The 21,758-nt window shown below is 36.1% G+C and overlaps 1 protein-coding gene across 2 annotated transcripts in view; it reads left to right on the top strand.

The window, feature by feature from the left end:
* The window catches only part of PCSK5 (proprotein convertase subtilisin/kexin type 5), a 422,934-nt gene that overhangs the window by 156,700 nt on the left and 244,476 nt on the right, over positions 1–21,758 (top strand). For both annotated transcript variants that reach the window (XM_037797346.1, XM_037797347.1), the window contains exons 6-7: positions 8,929–9,017; positions 13,183–13,355. In XM_037797346.1, the coding sequence (XP_037653274.1) occupies positions 8,929–9,017; positions 13,183–13,355 (262 nt within the window). The remainder of the gene's footprint in view (positions 1–8,928; positions 9,018–13,182; positions 13,356–21,758) is intronic.

Below are 21,758 nucleotides of genomic sequence, written 5' to 3'. Positions count from 1 at the left end.
AACCAGAAACTGACATTGATATGATACATAGACTTTATTCAGATTTCACCAGTTTTTGCAGGCACTCATATGTATTGTGCATGGTGTGTGACCAACAACAATGTGTTTAACTGACCAAAAAAATATCCTTAGTGTTTTTCCTGCTTATCAGTCATTTATATAGGATATATTTAATGCTAATTATCCAGAGTGACCTACTATTACTTAACACTATAAAATATATTTTTCATTGTATTTCCTTGTCTACAACATAATATCTGTCAGGTGTTGCAGTGGTTGACTAATGCTAATTTTTATTAATCTCTTAAAATATCTTACATCTTTTCCTGAAGGCCGAAAGGAAGATTTACAATGTTTATTGCAAAGCTTAAAAGGCATCATGGCTTGAAAATTCATGCTGAAGGTTCTTTCAGTATTAGGCTATCTGAGGAACTTGAAACCTGATTTTGATTTATTTTATATATTTACTTATTTGTAATTTTGAGGAAGTTTTCCTGAATCTGTTCCCAGATTAATCAGAAAATTTAATGTTGTTCAGGCCTCATGGGCTGTGTAGAATTGCAGTTACTTCAGAAGCTATTGTCTTAACTGGCTCACGGAAACTAATCACCAAAAAATAGAGTAGAGTGTGTGATTACTTTTATGCTTTTAAAAATTTTTAATTTATTTTATTTCCATATAAGTTTCTTCAGCTTCAGTAATATTTTCACTGAAGACAGAGGGTTAATTCATCTTCAGCTATTTTCCATTCTTCTTGAGTTCTCATTTTTAAGATTCCCAGCATCTCCCCCTCCTGACTCAAGTTGAATAATTTATCATGGAAGTTCTATAAAACACACTGTCAGATATTCTGTCATCAATAGTAATGAAGGAATTAAGTCGCCTCCACCTCACAGAGCATCAAAATAAGTAGGGTAGCAGAAAAAGAAGTCATACCAAATCTTGGTGATTATTCATTCACCTTTAGAAGGTGACCCTCTGCAAGTCTTGCCAGAATATTTGAAAGGAGTTATATAAGGACCCAGAAAACTCAATTCTAGTCCTTAATCTGCCACATCTTATGCTTTCAGTCACCATCTGATTGAGTGATTTTTCTCATTTGTAAAATAAGAGAAATATCTGCTTTGCTTACTTCACAGCATTGATGTGAGAATCAAATGAGAGGTTAAAATACTTCAAACTGGAGAGTGTGGTGTCAAAACAAGGTGGTAATATGAGCAGTCAGGATCAATTCAAAATGATGTATTGGAGAACACACCATAGGTTCTTTTTCACTTCTCCTCTTATAGGGGGGCTTTTGAAATAGAATTAGATGGAAGGTTTTTGCTTAGATTTATAAAACATCAAAACATACCAAAAAGAGTGAGAATGCCAGATGTCAGAAAGGAATGGCAATGGTGAGGGGTAGACAGAATCCATGAACAGCTGATGAGATTTGTTCCAAGAAGGGAATGAAATAGGTAGTCCTTTTCCCTTTTGCCTTTGCTTGATTTCCTACGAAAGTAATTTTGACTTGTTCAAGCAATGCAGGGACAGACATTAATTCCTTGAGAACCTACACGGTCTCCAACTTGGGAGTGAAAGCACAGAAACCGTAAAGGGAGATCTCCTGCATATCATCCTGGTGTCTCTGACCCAGTGTTGAATTTTTTAGCATCTTGTGTTCAGCCTTATAGTGACATTAATATTTCTGTCCCCAGCAACTCATGGAAGGATGAAAGTTCACAAGGCAGTGTGACTAGAAGACAGAGGAAAAGAAAAAGAAGTGAAAGAGGCATCCACCACTTAGTAATAGACACCATGAATGTCTACTCACTTCACCTAACTTGTATGTGTCCACCATATTATAGAAATGAGTTACCAGGCACTCTCTAGTCTGAGTTTCCATCTTTTCAATCAGGTAGCCCATCCATAGAAATCTCCTTGAGATCTTTAATTAACAATGACTTACTGTTAGGATTATACTTTTAGCTTTCCAGTTGCATTCCAACTTGAAGCTATGGCTTCTTTCCTATGTGAAGAGGAGAGTCCCACCAGGCCAGAGAGGTGGGAAGGGTCTACAAGTTGTGAACAATGAGGGTAGAGGGCTTGTTTGAGACACTTGGGTTTTGGAAACCTATGCTTGAGAGTAGACTCTGCACAAAGCCAGCTCTGCAAATCTCCTAGTCATCACCTCTTGGAAATCTTGACATCTGTTAGGTCCCTCATGAATAAGCATTTCACATTTGAGATATTGTGTCCCTTAGTAAGAATAATAGTTTTGGAAGTGATGATTTCCATGAAGGAAAAATATTATGGTCACAGTGTCAGTTTAAAAGCTAAGAGGGAACAGATAATACAGTAGATGATAAAAGCTGGGTTTTAAGTCATTAGCATGTAGGTCCATTTTTGTTTGCATAATTGAGTTATCCTCTTGAAGTCTCAGAAAGTATGTGCCTTGGTAATATTGTTACTATACACAAGAGAGCTTAACAGGTGACTCTTTCCAAGGAGTAGTTGCTATGTGAGAATTGGCTAGTGAAGTTCATACTTAGGTGCTTGTCGGTCAGAGGTAAATATAATGAGTGTATTGTTTTCTGAGCTAAAATCTACTAAAGCTCTCTCCCTGTGCTGAAAGCACCCTAAATGCACATAATCTATGGTCTCTGAAGAAAAATACATCTGAAACCCAGGCTTTTGTTTGTTTTATGACTTTTATATTTAAATGAAATCATGAATATAATTATTGTTGACCACCCCTGTTCTTTGGAAGAAGAAAAAAGATTGAATCTTGTCCACACACTTGAATTGCAGACAGGTCACTATGATAACCATTATTCCATGGTCTGTTTTAAGTTCATGTCAAAACACTGAGTCAAACTAAAATGTAAAAATAAAAAAGATGACTGGTACTTTTCTTGGGGTAATGATCATTGTCATCTGAAGAGAGTAGGTCATTTAAATATAGTTGAGCTAGCAATTTGGACCCTTGATTACAGCATGATGCAATATATTATTTAGCTGATATTTAAAACACTTGCATCAGCAGCAGGGTGAGGGTTCAGTTCAAATAACTTCCCTTTCTCCCAAGAATGATTTTACATCATGGTGTAGAGCAATATACAGAAATCTTTCAAGGAACATTTTTACAAGGAAATGGTCACCGTGTCCTTCACTCAGGAGCATTCACTGTGCATGAATGATCTATGTAATATGTGCAGCGCTTTATTACATTTTTGGAATACAAAAGCATGTTCTTCCAATTTTTGGATAAAATGAAAGATACATATTCAATTAAACCTCTCACAGTACATTACATCTAAACTTATGGGAAAACAGTAAAGAACTTTTTAATGCATGGCTGAGCTAATGATATACCAAGAGAATTGCTCATAAACTAGCAATTATAAGAAAGTTCAAATCTGCAAGACTTGATGGGTGCTAGGGATTTTCTGGGATGAACAACTGATTCTTTCCAAGCTTGAGCTGAATTTTAATAAGCCCAGGGATGGCAGGAGAAAAAGCCTGGGTACAATGGGGTGAGAGAAGATGTCTGGATAAGATAGAACCCTGAGGTACCACCCTTAGAACATAAACTATAGAAAACAAAATGCCTGCATAGAGAGACACAAAGGACATATTTACTTTCTCTACCTCGATAATAAGTAGAATAAGAGGATAAATAAATAATTACCTGTTAAGAATTACAGGGGATGTGCACCTGTAATTCAAATGACTTGTATGGCCCAAATTTTAAATTTGGTTGAATAGGTCCTTGTTGGGGTGCCCCCAGGTATGAGATAGAAGCAAATAAACTTCTTTGGAACAATGAGCTTTGCACCCCAGCCTCAAAGAATTCACAAAGATAAAAAGCCCAAGCAGCATGAACTCCTAAATGAAAAATTCACCAAGAACATGGGCGAAAAATTTCCATGAAAACAAACCAGCGGCATAAACAAACAACAGAATTAGATTTGCATATTCTGGAATTATTAGATATAGATTAAATAAGAATAATTTATATGTATAAAGAAATGGATGTTGAAAAAATGTTTCAAGAATAGGAGACTATAAGAATTAACCAGTTAGACTTGAAAAAATAAAAAATGCTCCAAATAATGAAACAAAATAATTAAAATGAGTAATTAAGTGAATGAGTTAAATAGCAGGTTAGTAACGGCTAATAATTGAATTACTGAAATAAGGAACTGAACAAGTTATGCAGAATGAAGTTCAGAGGTAGAAAAGGATATGGGAAGTCAGAAAGAGAGATTAAAGATTAAGATAGTGTGAAAGGCCTAATATATGCTTGATTGGGATTCAGAAAGGAGGGACTAGAGAGAATGAGGAAAAGGCCATTTTCAGAAATGATAGCTGGGATTTCTTCAGAATTAAACATTAGCCTACAGGGTTAAGAATTCAAAGCAAGATATTTTATAAATCCACACATGCAACGTCTTAATGAACCTGCAGAATAGCAAAGATAAAGAGAAATGCATCAAGAGATTGTCTTGATGGCTGATTTCTCACAAGAAACAATGGAAGCTAGAAGACAGTGGAATGATATCTTTGAAATGCTGTTAGTCTAGAATTCTATACACAGTGAAACTGCTTTTCAAGAACAACAATAAAATGACATTTTCTGAGAGGAAATAAGATGAAAGTGTTGGCTACCAAAAGACTCTCGAAAAGGTACATTTATTTACAGGATAGTCTTCAAAAAGGACAGGATGAGCTACAAAAAGAAATAGTGCAAAGAATGTATTTGTAAATCTGAACAAATATAAACAAACATTGATTGCTTAAAATGTTAACAGTAATGAGTCATTTCTAAGGTGAAAATAATCAAGATAGAACTATAATCATGGGAAGTACTTAGAAATCAAGAGGTAGGAATCAGTTAAATATTATAAGGTCTGTATTGTTTGGAAAAAAAGGAGGGAAAAGGTACTGAATAACTTTAGACTTTGTGATGTTATATATCTACGACCAAATACTTAGTGTAATAACTAGATAATAGAAAATATACAATCTAAACTAGTGCAGGGAAAAAAATACATAAATGGACACATCAAAAAACACTCTAAATGGACTTAATTGTAAATGTACTTAACTCTCTGGTTGAAGACAAAGATAGTTAGTCTGCCTTGAAAAAGTGTATAATTATAGTCTGTCAGTAGAGACATAGAAAATATGAATAGAGAATGGTTGAAAGTTAAAGGAATGACAAGATATGCAAGTTAAATATTAACCAGATACTTTTAAGGCTAAAATTACTGCAAGAGCCATAGAATGCTACTAAATATTGATAAATGGTTTGTTTCACTAGGAATATTAATAATTCCATTCTAAAAACAAATTGATAGAACTGCAAAGAAAATTAACAATGTAATGAACAATCTTTATATAATGGACACATAAAGAACAATTAGAGAATATATATCCCTCTCAAGCACAGGGAACATTTATAAAAATTGAGCACGTATTTGGCCATTGTGAAAGTCTCACAAAAGCAAAGAACTGGTTCATAGAAATTATATTATTTTATCACAAAGTAATTAACTTAACTAAAAGATAACAAAATGTTCATATATTTGTAAAATTTAAAGCATCTAAATAAATCATAGGCCAAAGGATAAACCAGAGCTGAATTAAGAAGAGACCTCACAGTCTAGCAGAGTTAACTTTTATTAATTACTATTATATACAGTGACGTATAAGGACAATGGACACATTGAGGGACTCAGACATTTGAATAAAAATAACTTACACAATGAAATAATATGCAATAAGAGCCTAATGGAAAATCATAGTTAATAATTGCTAGGCTTCAGGGAAAAAATTGTAGTTGATCTTGGGGTTTGCAAAAGAAATATTTTTTTTCTTTTAAAAATTGGCCGTTTTTCCAATAATTAAAGTGGTACAAACAAATATCAAAAAGGCAAGATAAAAATTAAATACTTGTGTAGGAAAACCCCAAATTGCTATAAACAAGATTGTTATGTTCCATATACAAACTTGGAAATATAGTTACAACAGATAAAATGGGAAAAACAGAAAATTGAGCAAAGAGTATGATAGATTGTTCATGAAATAAAAAAATAGAAATAGCCAATACATATTGGAAAAGATGTTCAATGTCAGATGTAATTGGGAGAAAAAAAAGAGGAAAGCAACAGTGAGACAAGATTTTTTCATGTCAGATTGACATGGATGAAAAGATTGAAAAATTCATAATGTACAGAGGTATTTGTCCATATATTTTCTCTGCTTTTCATATTGTCATTCAACTTGTCTTTTCTTTTTTGCTGTGTGTAAAATTTTAATGTTTTGTAATAATATTGATCAACCTTGCAGTTTTTATGAGCTTTGTTATAGTTCTTTTGTATGCTGTTAGTGGAAGTGTTAAACAATTCTAACAATGAGTTAGAAAATATATGTATCTTTGATCCAGGAGTTCCAATTCTAAGAATTTGTCCCATAGAATAAAATGCTATATGTACTCAAGATTGTTCTTCACAGTCTTGTAATATTAGTGAAAAACTGTGTAAGGATTCATTAACGAGATTAAGGTCTGTGTGCATACATATACATATATATATATATATACTACTAATCTATATATACCACTTAAAGGATTATACATATCTTGTTAAGTGAAAAATGTAGTGTATGACATCTCCTTTGTGTCCAGTTGTGGGTGTACATAATCAGTGGTAAGTAGTAACTTGTTTATAGTGGTGTAGATAGTAGTCAGATCCCATGACAGGTGTACTCTGAGAAAGTCACACTGAACTAAAAAGCAGTGAAAAGGAATTTGAGGGTCCTGAGTTTTTTTGTTTGTTTGTTTTGTTTTTTAATACAGTTTTATTGAGATATATTCACATACCCTACAGTCATCCACAGTGTACAATCAATTATTCACAGTACCATCATATAGTTGTGCATTCATCACCAGAATCATTTTTTGAACATTTTCCTTACTGCACAAAAAATAAAAAGAAAAGAAAAAAGAACACCTAAAACATTCCATCCCCCATCCCACCCTATTTGTCATTTAATTTTTGTCCTCATTTTTCTACTTATCTATCCATACACTGAATAATTGGAGTGTGAGCCACAAAGTTTTCACAATCACACAGTCACACCACATAAGCTGCATAGTTACACATTCTCCCTCAGGAATCAAGGCCACTAGGTTGCATTTCAACAGCTTTGGGTATTTCCCTCTAGCCATTCCAACACACTAAAAACTAAAAAGGGATCTCTATATAGCACATAAGAATGTCCCCCAGAGTGACCTCTCAACTCCATTTGAAATCTCTAAGCCACTGAAGCCTTATTTTGTTTCATATCTCTTCCCCCTTTTTGTCAGGAAGATGTTCTCAATCCCATGATGCTGGGTCCAGACTCATCCCTGGGAGTCATGTTCCACGTGGCCAGGGGGATTTACACCCCTGGGAGTCATGTCCCATGTAGTGGTGAGGGCAGCAGATTTACCTGCTGAGTGGGCTTAGAGAGAGGGGTCACATCTGAGCAACAAAGAGGTTCTCTGGGGGAGACTCTTAAGCACAATTATAAGTACGCTTAGCCTCTCCTTTGCAGCGACAAACTCATGAGAGAACACCCCCAGATCGAGGGCTCGGCCTACTAAATTGGTAGTCTCCAATGTTTGTGAGAATATCAGTAATAACCCAGGTGGGGCAGTCCAGTATTTCCACATTTCCTCAAGGTGACCCCACAAAATTCTCTGCCCAAATCACTTTGGGATATATCGGAATTTCACCCCAACCTGTACAAACCCACCAGGTCTCACTTTCCATTGGTTCTGAGTTTTAGTCACTGCTTTTCTAATTATGCTGCTTTCAACAAATCTCTTTCCATCTCAGGAGTACTAGGTGCCTCATCTCTAAAATGGGGGCAGGGATGGGCATTGGACTTCATTCACAATGACAAATACACTGTTGCCCCGTCCCTATTCAGCATTCCCGCAGACGTTAGTCACCAATCTTAGAGCTCTTTCTCTGGGGTCATTCACGCCTTCACTTCTTCTCAACACTTTGTTTTAAGCCAACATTTCTAAACAGATTGTACTTTGCACTTGAAACCTCTTTACTATCCTTGGAGCAGATGATCTTATGAGTGTTTTCAACTGTATGATTTCTCTGATCAAGGAATAAAGTTATTTTGGCAAGAGATAATAAGGAATGCCTTCTAGAATTTCTTTTTTAAGTTTCTGATTGCCACAATTAAAGAAAAACAATGGAAAGGTGAAAAGAAACAGGTGAAATTAATTTTGATAATGTATCTTATTAAATAAAATATTTCCACATGTAATTGATATAAAACAATTATTAATGAGATATTTTAGATTCTTTTTTCATGCAAAATCTTTGAAATCTGGTGTGCATTTTATGCTTACAGCACACCCATTGTAGATGATAAAGTTCATTGGAAATAATTGATCTCTATTTACATTTACAGTTTAATAATTAGATTCACATACTTACATTCTGGAGTTTTCTAGTTGAGTATTGGTTTTTAAATTTAATTAAAATTTTAAAAAAATTTAGTCTAAATGATTTCAGTATCGACATTTCAAGTGCTCAATAGCTACATATGGCTTGTGGCTGCCATATTTGACAGCACAGCTTTGAAGAATACAAAGAAACCTATAATTTGGCTTCAGCTTTAAAGAAGATTTTCTGGTTGGGAAAACAAGATATCAGGAAGAAACATATCAAGAATATAGTCCAAAACAGAATATAATGAAGTGCTAAAAGTTTTGCTGTGGACAAGCTAAGTGCTACTTGGGTAGGAAGTTCCAGAAACACCCACTCTCGATGATCACATTCTTCACCACTTTGAAGTCTGAGTGGTGGCAATGACGTCTTGGGTTTGCGAGAATGGAGCATCTTACTTTAGAAAATGTGTGTGTTCTGCCTGCAGGCATGGGACCCGCTGTGCTGGAGAAGTGGCAGCGGCTGCAAACAACTCTCATTGCACAGTCGGAATTGCTTTCAACGCCAAGATCGGAGGTATGGGAAACAAACTTACGCAGATATTGAAAAGAGCCAAGAGTTCTTGTGCTAACCGGTTTTCAGAAATCTTTTTAAACTAAAGACATGCATATGTTTGCATAATAGTGTTCAACTATTGCCGACAGCAAAATGACCACATTACCGTGTTGTTAAATACAGTAAAGACTTCTGGAGTAGTATACCTGATGTTGCAACAGAGAAATTTCTTCCTTTAAACAGGCATGAAAACATGTCCAGTTGTCATTGACGTCAGTACTGAATATACACGATTGGTATGTGGATCAGAAAGAACTAACAATATAAACACCAGGCAATAATATTTATAGGGAAAGAAGCAGTTTGAAATTCCATCAAAGAAGAAAATCCTTTATTTTGCTTAGGCTTTACCAAGAGTTCCATTTATTTTCAATTAAAATGGTAAATGGTGAAACCTCCTTTTGTGGCCCATAATGTAGTGATACTGTTTTCATGAATAATTTCAGATTATACATGTATACACACATACACGCATATATGCACACGTTCAAACATACACACGTTTGCTATAAGGAACCAGCCAAAGCAGTATAAATACAAGCTTTAATAAAAGCAAAGGCTAGCTTTCCCATACATAATCATCTCTGTTAGCAACTGCTTGGTGTCACAGCCACGCACAAATGGAGGGGAAAACATTGTAAGAGATAGTATAGATCCTGGTGACAGTATCATAATAGCTGGCCTGACGGTGTTCCCTAGGGTTTCCTAAAGAAAGTCATAAATGAATGAAGTTACCAACACTAGGCTGCCCTTGTTTCCAACACACTACTTGTTTCCAAGTGGTAAACAGTTAAAACTAAAGAGTAAAAATGACAATCCTTTCTAGAGTAATGATATAAATATAGAGGTCCTGTAACATGAAATATTTAGGGTATATAATACTGGTAGTAAGAAAAGGTTTTCTTAGAAAATCTTGAATGTCAGCCCACAGTAAATTTGACCTATTTCCTTCCTTTCGCCCTGAATTCTTAGAGTCTGGCAGCTTGTGAACAGTAAGTAGCTGTACTCAGAGACCATCTGCTTGTGTATCAAGAGTAAACCTCAGAGAGGAGCTAAGGAAAGGAGATGAAGGCTTTTCCCTGAAGATTGATTCTCTTCCCAAGAGAATCAGACGACTGCAGTGGCTGTCCCACCAACCATTCTCCCATCCAGGACACACGGTCTTTCATTTGCACAGACACACACCCATATACCCCCAACATTACTCGCCAACACAAACTCAGCACTCTCACTGTCCTTGAGGGGATGAAAGACGAACTTGTGAACTTGACCAATGAACCACTGACATATCTTAGCAGTACCTCAGTAAACGAATGTATGGCAATGACCCACCCGTGTTCTATCTCCCTATAAACAAGAACATTCTAAATTACACATTTATTCCCTCAAATCAAGACATGAATCACTGAGTTAAATGAGGGAAAAGAAGCAGGCTTTCATTTTCAAACTTTCAGAAATGAAATGCTTATTTGTGAATTTTTGGTTAGAAAATTAATGTTACCCTCTATGTATGATTTTATCAAGCATTTTTTTCATGGACTTCACATAAGTTGTATAACATGAAAACTGAATTTAGGCATTATGTAGAGATCCCTGTACATTCGCATTTAGAGAGATTACTTGGGCAGGTTATTTGGGGCAGCTGTATGGTACAGTGTTTATTTCCAACTTCCTTGTACATATTTTTATATTTTTAAACAGAAAGTAAGAATATGAAGTAGTTTATCATCCTTTGGTACAAAAGGTACAGATGAATTTTGGTATTCAAGCCAAATTAAACAAATATGCCAATAGCTCTGAGGGCCCAGGACATGCATTCTGCTGGATAGTCTACTTCCATAAACTAAACCAATGGCAAGCCTTCTAAATACATCCCATAATTTATAATGGAACTGTTCACAGCCTTCATTCTTCAGATCACCTGTTAACATGCATTTTCTTTAAAAATTCAAACATCTAGAGGAAAAAACACTAATGAGATGTAACAACCAAATGTAGTATCTTTAGGGTTGCTTGGTGGAAATTTCATGTTCAATGGGTGTTAGATGATAGTAGGGCCTTTTTTCCATATTTTTCTGTAAAAGAGACATAAAAAATGAAGTGCCATGATATCTGCAATGTAAGGTAAAATATTTATATTTTTTAGATTTTTTTTAGACAAAAATTTTGCAAAATGTTAATTGTTAGTATTGGCTAGATCTTTGTATTCTTTTTCTTTTTCTTTCTATATGGTTGAAATTATAGTTCAAATTTAAACCTATTTTTAAGAATATAAAGATAATATAGTTCCACCAAAATTATTTCTACTGTTTTCTACCAGAATTTGCATCTCAAGCCACATAATATTTAAAGCTTCCTGATTTGGGGTTTTATTATAGGTAACCAATGAAAGCTTGAAATCCTACTGGATAAGATTTTGCTAACAAGTACATTTGAGCTATAAAGATATAATTTTAAAAATAATACATTGTCTCAGTGATAGTATTTAGCTTAAGCTGAAGAAGAGATATGTTGACTAAATTAGATGTTTTGTTGTTATTGTTGTTTTTCTCCTTTCATAACAGACATGATTTATCTAGTGCAAGACTCCAAAATAAAAGGAAAAAAGGAATGCCTGGCATTTGACATATACTTTATTTCTGAGTATATCAGTTTCTAATTTTACAAAATAAGGTTTATAATAAATTCCTATCTGTCTGACAGGAATATACTTAAATGAAGATTGATGACTAAACATTGCTAAAATCCTTTGAGAATTATTTCAAGTGTTAAATGCACAGAGAACATTCTCATTTATTATTTGACTTACAAATAACTTGGCAAAGAAGTAATACATTAAGTTCACTTTAGTCTTACAGATTAGGAGATAATACTAAATATGGAGGAAAGCAGAAGAACCTAACTTGGCAGTTTTCCAAATCTGTAAGACTGCTAGGGTCAGAATGTTTTATACCAATTATGAATGCAAGTTATCTAATGAAAAAAAAATTTAGGAAAGATAGATTGCTTGAGGGACTCCTTGTTAAGTACTCACTTCAGAGAGGAATAAAGAGAATGGAGTGATCATGGCAGCTGTTGTGGAACCTTGAAAAAATGAGAGTGATGAATAAAAAAGACTTGGAAAAAGTTTTGCTCTTCTACATGCAGTGTAACTTCCTTTCTCCCCAAGAAAGCTTCAGCAAAGTCTACATTTTCCATTTACTGGAGAAAATATGCTCACTTAAATGTTGATTAAAGGTAATCCCTCCCCCCAATTTTTAATGCAATTTTATTGAGGTATATTCACATAACATGCAGTCATTCAAAGTGTACAGTCAGTTGTTCACAGTTTCGTCATATGGTTTTGCATTCATTGCCACAATGAATCTTGAACATTTTCATTACTCCAAAAAATAAAATTAAAATAAAAAGAATATCCAAAACATCCCATTCCCCTCCTCCCCCCATTGTTTATTTGCTACTTTAAAATACAGTTTTATTGAGATATAGTCACAACCCTACAGTCATCCACAGTGTACAATTGATTGTTTGCAGTACCATCATACATTTGTGCATTCATCACCAGAATCAATTTTTGAAACTTTTCCTTACTCCAAAATAAAAATAGAAGCAAAAAGGACACCTAGATCTTTCCATCCCTTCCATCCCACCCTATTCTTCATCTAATTTTTGTCCCCATTTTTCCACTCATCTGTCCATACACTGGATAAAAGGAGTGTGAGCCACAATGTTTTCACAGTCACACAGTCATACTATGCAAGCTACAAAGTTATATAATCATCTTTAAGAATCAAGGTCACTGGGCTGCAGTTCCAAGAGCTTCAGGTTTTTCCCTCTAGCCACTCTAACACACTAAAGACTACAAGGTGATAGCTATGTAGCACATAAGAATACCCTCCAGAGTGACCTCTCCACTCCATTTGAAATCTCTCAGTCACTGGAACCTTATTTTGTTTCATCTCTCTTCCCCCTTTTGGTCAAGAAGATCCTCTCAATCCCACAGTGCTGGGTCCAGGCTCATCCCCAAGATCCCCTCCAAATTTTTTAACTGGTATATGTCTTGGGTTGTTTGGGAGTATTACAGGGAAGTCTCTGTAATCAAACTAGTTCCTTTTCTGTTTTGAAGGGGTGCGAATGCTGGATGGGGATGTCACGGACATGGTGGAGGCAAAATCGGTGAGCTTCAATCCCCAGCACGTGCACATTTACAGTGCCAGCTGGGGCCCAGACGATGACGGCAAGACAGTGGATGGACCAGCGCCGCTCACCCGACAAGCCTTCGAAAACGGCGTTAGAATGGTAGGTTTTAAGAGCACCGAGGTTTGGACTGTGTCTGTAGGTAACGATTCTCACATGAAGCCCTCCCTGAAACTGGGGGGTTCCAGCCCTCCAGTCTGAGAGTTGTTTGCTTTGTGAGTTGTTTCAGTTCTGCAAATGAACTCAGAACTGCTCCTCAGTGCCAAATCCCGTGGGGGCACAGGGCCATATACCTCGCTGTCCAGCTCCCAGCCCCCTTCACCTCACTTTATGCACCCCCCTTGTATCCTCTGCCTCCCTCTCTCCAGGCCTGCGCACCCTCAGTGCCTCTGGCGTGGATGTGAGGAGTCGGGGCATTTAAACCTTTGCCACCCCTTCCCCTTGTCTTGGTACCAAGGCAGGGGACCTCCTAAAGGACCCCATCCTGGCAACACCCAAGGGGCTGTGCCAGTCATCCTGGATCCTGCAGGTCTTGTTTCTGTGGGAAGCTCCCCAACCACGTGGGTTGCAGGGGGGGGGTTTCCTTTTCCTTCTCTGACTAGCTCCCTCGTTTTATTTACGCTTCTGTGTACAAGTTGGAGTGAGATCCTCCTGGGAGAGGCAGCATGCTCCAGGATCGGGTGTCCTCAGGAACATTGTTCACAGACGCCCCTCCCTCCACAGGGCTGGACTGAACGACCCCCAACCCTCCACCCATCCCCACCCCCACCCCCCATCAAGGATCACACAGTGAAGTGATAACTGTCTTGAACCCCCCTGCGATTTTATTAAGCATGATTTGGAGGCTCCATTCTCCCCCCACCCCCCAATTTTTGGATGTTTTGATTTGGTCAAAGGAAATATATTAATATGACAGTCTTCCATTTGGAGAAGTAAATTCTTGGGTCTGTGAGACTGAAGGGAAGTGGAGTTATAGATACTCTCCAGTTGATGTTGATAAATTGTGGAGCCTAACACCCTTCTAGGCGTGTCCCTCCTTATTTTCTGTCAACACACAATACCTTTCTCTGCCTCTCCTTCCTACATGGCACCCTCAAATCCTACCACTCTATAGCAAATCCTATTTGATCTTCAAGCCTCAGCTAAAATGTTACCTCTTTCCTGAAGCCAGAAGATGGATATGACAACATTTATGGTTTATCTCTGAAGACTTTTTGTTGCCCAAAGCAGAATTAAGTAGAAGTACTCCCTTCTCTGTACTTCCTACTTTGTATGCTTATTGATCTATATAGTTTTTATCATGTGGCTCTTTTTTATCATATTGTGCATTTAGTTCTGGGTCTATCTTCCTCATTAAATTGTAAGTTCCTTGAAAGCAGAGCCTGTGTGTTACCTATCTTTATAGGCTTTGAAAACCTGGACAGTGCAGCAATAAATTTTTGTTGAATTGACTTGAGTTGAATTATGCTGACCACAGGGTTTTTATATATCAGACCCAGATTTGGAACAGTGGAATGCAAGCAGTTGATCAATGTAACATTGCAGCTAAAGTACAAATATTAATGACTCTCCCACACCTTTGTGTGGTGCTAGGGTTTTAATCGGAAAACTAAGCTAAGCCGTCTCCTGATTACTCTGAAATGGACTGGAGGGGAATCTTATGCACTTGTTCTGTAGACACTTCCCAACTAAATGATAGTTCAGGTTTGGTTAAGACAACCACGTTTCTAGCATTGTCAATCTGCAGCTACATCAGATCCCTTTTAAGCTATAGGATAATATTTTAAATCATGGCCTAGAATTTTCCTTTCAAAGTCCCTTAAAACCAATTGAATGTACTGTAAGTAATCTTGTGATTGTATTTCCAAAGCCCTGGACTGCAAGTTACTATCCTCTCTATCTATGCCATCAATAGAATGTTCATTCAAGTTAAATAAGTCAAATTTAGTTTATATTTAATTTTCAGATTGTATATGCATGGTTCTTAATATAATATAGAGTAATATAGAATATCTCATTAATATGAATGTACTTATATTAGTATCGCAAACTGCTTTGTGAATGTACAAATGCACATAGAGAATGCCCTGTATTCAATAGCTGGTTTTACTAACAGATGGACAGGCATGATATCGAGTCAGATGACATGAACATTTATTATTTTTAATTTCTATTTATTTCTATTTATTTTTATCTCCTTTATTTTTTTTTATTAGAAAAGTATGGGTTTACAGAACAGTCATGTGCAAATACATGATTCCTATTACTAACACCATTACATTCATAATGTTGTGCTGCTATTACCAAAACATTTCCATCATTCCAAATAGAAAGTCTGTACAATTTAAGCCTTAACTCCCTATTCCCTATTCTCACCCCATTCCCAGGTAACCTATATTCTAGATTCTGACTCTATGAGTTTGCTTATTCTAATTATTTTGGATCAGTGAGATCATACAATATTTGACCTTTTATGTCTGGCTTATTTCACTCAATATGATATCTTCCAGTTTCGTCCATGTTGTTGCATGTATCAGGACTTCATTCCTTTTTATGGTTGAATAATATTCCATTGTGTGTATATACCACATTTTGTTTATCCATTCATCGGTTGGTGAGCACTTTGGTTGCCTCCATCTTTTGGCAATTGTGAATAATGCTGCTATGAATATCAGTGTGCAAATATCTGCTCGAGTCCATGCTTTCAATTCTTTTGACTATATACCTAGTAGTGGGATCTCCCGGTCATGTGGTAATTCTGTACCTTACTTTCTGAAGAACTGCCAAACTGTATTCCACAGTGCTGCACCGTTTTATATTCCCACCAGCCATGAGTGAGTGTTCCTTTTTCTCCACATCCTCTTCAACACTTGTAATTGTCTGTTTATTTTAATAGTAGCCATTCCAGTGGGTAAGAAATGGTATCTCATTGTGGTTTTGATTTGCATTCCCCTGATGGCTAATGATGTTGAGCATCTTTTCATGTGCTTTCTGGTCTCCAATTTATTTCTGCTGGGGAATCCCTTATTCAATTGCTATCTTAACTACAATCTCAATGTGTAAAACAAATGAACAACAAAGATGCAAGTAAGTTTGTGTTGGACAAATGAATGAATGAGTGATTTAAAAAATGAAGAAATAAATGACTAAAAAAACAGTCCCTTCAATTTTCCAACTGAAAACCTATGTGACAGCCCAAAGTCATTCTGCTCTTTTGAAGTATTGACTGGATCCCAAATACAGAGATTGGAATTTATTTGTGCTTTCTATTAAATTCAGTGAATTCCTATTTTTTATACACTATTGATAAAGGAGTGAAGAAGACATTTAAGTTTCATATGTAACACATAAAAGACATATAATTTCCCTTTACTCTAGCAACAGGACAGAAAAAAACAAGTACAGTAACAATAAGACTGTTTCAGCTAGGGATAAATGTTATGAAATAAATGAAACCAGGGAGGACAGAACTGGTTTAGTTAGGGAAGACAGAGAGTCTTCTTTGAGAAGGTGACATTTGAGCAGGCACAAATGTAAGCCAGTCATGTACAGAACTAGGGAAATGATGTTCTACGCAAAAGGAACAGCAAGAGCAAAGAACCCTGAGTGATGAATGAGTTTGTTGCATTCTCAGAACAGAATGCTAATTTGTGTGAACAGAAAGGGGCGGTAAGAGATGGGTTGGGGAGGTAGGTAAGGGCCAGCTCAGCAGGGCCGTCTAAACTATGGTGAGTGTTTGCATTTTATTCTAAGAGTTACAGAAAGCCATTGCAAGGTTAAGCAAGGTAGTTGCCTGAGCTGATTCACATTTTAAAAAAATCATTGCTATCTAGAGTGCACTGCAAGTCGGGTGGGAGATGGGGAGGCAAGAGTGGAAGATTGAAGTGGTCCAGGAGAGAGTTGATGATGATTTGAACTAGGGGTGGCAGCAGTGTCAAGAAAACGTCTACAAAAATGGGGTGGCAATAGAAAGAAGCCCAAGACTCTAAGTTGAATTCCTTAGGGAAGTCTTCATATTGAGAAAGATTTCACAGAGGAAATAAATAAATTTGCTCCAGGAATTCAAGTATTGATTGCATCTGTTCCTTCTGCTTACTAATCAAAAAACATAGCAAATATTGAGTTTCAGAATGCTCCCTATTTGTTTACTATAAGAAAGCATTTGGCTCAGTAGAATGTTACACTATTTTCAAAGACTCTAACAAAATCAGAATTGATTCAATTTATAGCCTCTTTTAGAATTAATGTGCTAAAATTGCATTAGAGAAACTATGTTAAACAAACCATGTCACAACTGACGACTTACTTGGTTTTTTCCAAGGCCTGCATTTTATTTCATACTAAAAAGCTATAAAATTAAATTCAAGTTCTATAATTTGAGCTGCATAAAATTAATAAAACAATATTTAACATTTTGTCTATTATACTATAGTCACACTTCTAAGCCCTAAAATAGATGATAACTTATAATCTTCACAGTAATTTCATATGATAGACACTGTTCTCCCAAATTTTGCTGACAGTGAAAACTGAAATAAAGCACAGCTAAAGTAGTCAGAATGTGGACCTTAAAAAATCTAGAAACTCCACGTTATCTATTTTATTTGGCATATCTGATCTCCCACCTTTATCTGCGGCCATATACCTTAGCCTTTCTCCTGTTACTATGGTGAATTAATTGTTGGTTTTCTACTTCAGGCTACCTTTTCCGTTTGTTCACTGAATCTCATCCCTTCCTTCTCAGCCATCAAAGACATGACTAAAGTAATTCTCTTTCCTTTCATCATGAAAAATTCCCCTCTCAACTATATTATTACCATCAACATACATTTATGCTATTAATTCTCTTATCTTAAAAAGAAAGAGAAAAAAGAAAAGCCTATATTTTCCCCTCATCTCCTTCCGGCTACTGCCCCATTTCTCTCTTTCCCATTAAAACCAACTCCTGGAAACCATTATCTATGTTTGTCCTCTCCTATTTCTCCTTTTCCTTTATCTCTTGAGCCCACTGAATCAGGGTGCTGCACCATCACTCCACCAAAAGCTGCCTTTATCAAGGTCACCAAAGACCACCCTCTGTGAAGCCCAGTGCTCCTTCTGAGCTCTCATCTGGCCTGTCCTAACAAGGAGACGGGTACAGTTCTTCCCAACCATAATCAAACACACAGGCACTCCCAATTCTTCAAAGCTTCTTCTTGGCAGTCATCCCCCCACCTTCTATTTAATATATTTGCTTGCCTTTGTCTCCTCCACAAAGGTATGGAGCTTGACTATTCAGTCCCCTACTGTAACCTGAGTACCCCAAACAGTAGTGTCTGGTCCATAACAGGTACTTAACAGGTGTTTAGTAAATGAAGGAATGAATGAGTGAATGGATATATGAATGATTTTCATTCCAATTTGCTCCATGTTCTAAGTTGATTTACTTAAAGACCACACATGCATTATTTTGACTTAATATTTTGGAGGTTAATTATGGACCTATGTGATAACATATGGAGGTTAACATGCCCAGGCTCTGCAGTTTGGAATGTGGGTTATAACCCTTTCTTACCTTGTTCAAGTAAATTATTCTCTCTAAGGATCAGTTTGTTCCTCTATAAAATAGAACTAAATGCTAGTAATTTATAGGACTGTTATGAGGATTTTATGATTAATGCCTATAAAACACTTAGTATCATTCCTGAAACATACTAAAATCTTGATTATTTTATGCATCTTAATGATTATCACTGAAAACAGTCAAGGGTGGTAGAAATGAAATGCTGATTAATCATGTGAAAGATTATAAAAGTCTTGATTATACTGAATCTCTGGATATAATTGATTCCATGTTGTTGAGTAATCCTTGTATATAATCTTAGGATTGTTGTTAAGAATGGTCAACATTAAGAGAGAGAAAATATCCAAGAGAGTTTTCCATAGACACTAATTTAATAAAATGCTTTAAAAAAAATGAGGAGTGGGGAGGAATTTTGCTGTCAAATATATTTGAGAAACTCCACTATTATATGCTCCCTTTGGAGATTTAAAGGCTCTGAGAAATCCTGCAGTAAACAGATGTGTTAAACTTTATTTAATCAAAGTTCTCAACTTTAACCACACAGAAGTTTTTATTCTCCTAAATTTTGTGAATTGCTTTTAAAATTAATTTCATTTTAAATTCTGTGGAACTACTTTATGAAACATTCAGCTAACTATTCAATCATAATGTCAGAACTGGAAATAATTTCAGCAGTGAAGTCAATTTATATGAACATCTATGTATTTGCTTACATTTGATTGCACTGCTGTTCATCCAGTCTCCCGATCCTAAAACCCGCAATTCCTTTCTTTCCTCATTCTATTTGTCCAGCGTCTTGCTTGTGCCACTTCCTAAAAGTCTGTGAATCTCCCCCTTGGTCTTTACAATTAGAACAAATATCTCTCATATAGTCTTCAACAACGGCATGCTTCCAAAATTTCCATCCTCTCAGCTTGAGCCTCAACTGTCAATTCAGCCTGAACGCTGCAGCCAAAGTAATGTTTTGTTCATAAGCAAATCTAGTCATATTCTTCTTGTTAAAACTCATCCTACATTCTAAATTTATCAGGGCATAGAAAACCTCTCACAATTTTGCCAGGGGTATCAGAATCAAAAACTTATGTGTCATCTTAGGAAAGGACAATTTGAAATTTCCTTTCATTCAAACTGACATGGTCCCGTTTACCATGATGAGCCTTTGGCCTTGCTCCTTGATATGAGCCGCCAAGAACTCTCTGAAGGGAAACTCCTTCCTTCATCTACCCAGTCATTTCTAAATAAGAAAATGAATTTATAAAACATGTGAGTCAATTGACAATGTGTAAAATATAGGTAACCCAAGGGTTGGTGTCAAAATAAAAAGCTACAAGCCTAAAGTTTTCGTTGATATACTCTTCATTCACTCATTTATTCCTGATTGAATTCAGGAGACATTTGCTGGGCAATTATTATATTCCAGTCACTGTACTAGGTGGGCAGGGAAAGGTAAATAACACCCAGGCCTTGTCTTTCGTGATCTCACCATATAATGATGAATAAATGTTCAAAATAATGTGCAAGCAAAGTCCCAAAAGTCCCCTCAATGTACTTAATCTGCTAAGCAATAAGAAAGAATGAACACAAAATAACATAACTTACTGTAGTGCAGGGCAGCTGCCTTGGAGTCATCTTTTTTTGCCTCATCTGGATTATTAAACATTAATAAGACTTGGTGCAATTGATATTCATCAGCAGGCATCTAATGCATTGACAGCGTTTCACAATTTCTGACAAGTGTGTTTAATAACATCCTTTAGAAAAAGAGCAAAAAACTTGGAATTGAGTCTTTTCCTTTTACTTTTTCCATAATGAGAAATGCCTACATTTGGTTGCCAGTCCTTCCCTTATTCTTCTACTCAAGAAATATTTCTTAAGTACGCACTCTGTACCAGGCACTGACTTAATATTTATCCTAGTCTTTCTTCTGGAGAAGTCAGGTATCTCATTGTTGGATATTGTGGGAACACAGCTTTAAGTTTGCTTGCTTTGCCTTTTTATCTACAAGCATAATGCAAGTCCAGGTCATTTTTCTTTGAGTTTTTTCACCTTAGAATTATTAATGAAGGCATTTCAATGAATTAACAGAACACAGCCAGTGTCAAGAAAGGGGAAGAAGAGTCCATGAAATCAGTGTTTGGCCCTTAATCTCCCTGTTGGAACTGGGACCTTCATCCCAACTTCACTCTACTCTTCTATTCCGAGGTTCACATGAATATGAGGACAACTGATGGACCTATCTCTGCAGATGTCTGGCTGCTGAGGCCCTTATGAAAATCCTGATTCATATTTTCCCTCCCCATCATCAAAAGTCTTTTTGATTCACCAAATTTTACAGCTGATTGGGTATCTGGACTAATTTGCTGAAAGCAGAAGCTTGCTGTACAGTCACACATAGTGTCTAACATATGCACACATACAGATGCACATATTTCTCCACCCTTAAATTAAAGGCATGTGTTCACCAGAGAGGAAGAGAAGAGGTATAATGAGCTTGTATACTAAAAGCTACAATAATAATCATAATAAAATTAAACGATTCCACCCAGGAGGGATGATTTTATCTGATATATACCCAGCTGTAGCAGGATTGGTACCATTTTGCATCTTAACAAATGACAGATTGCTGTGAAATTGGTTGGCCAATATTGTAAAACTTTGGAATGATTTATGGGTAGACAAAGATAGACAAGGGTGCTTATTTAAAATTAGTTTCACTATATAAAAATTGACTTTAAATTGGGTGTGTTTTAAAGTCCTCCTCACGATTTAACTATCTACTGGTGGAACTGTGTGTTTTTTAGAGTTTTTAACAAGATTAAGAAATAATTTACCAAGTGGCTCTAATATAGTATCATCCATTTTGGAAACAAACAAATGTGAATCTTTCCTTAAATACATATGTCATTTCAAACTTGCTATCACATAGTTATCTGATAGCAAAG

This window comes from Choloepus didactylus, chromosome 10, assembly GCF_015220235.1.
Source record: "Choloepus didactylus isolate mChoDid1 chromosome 10, mChoDid1.pri, whole genome shotgun sequence".
In the NCBI taxonomy this organism is placed as follows: Eukaryota; Metazoa; Chordata; class Mammalia; order Pilosa; family Megalonychidae; genus Choloepus; species Choloepus didactylus.
This window is presented reverse-complemented; position numbering and strand designations above follow the sequence as displayed.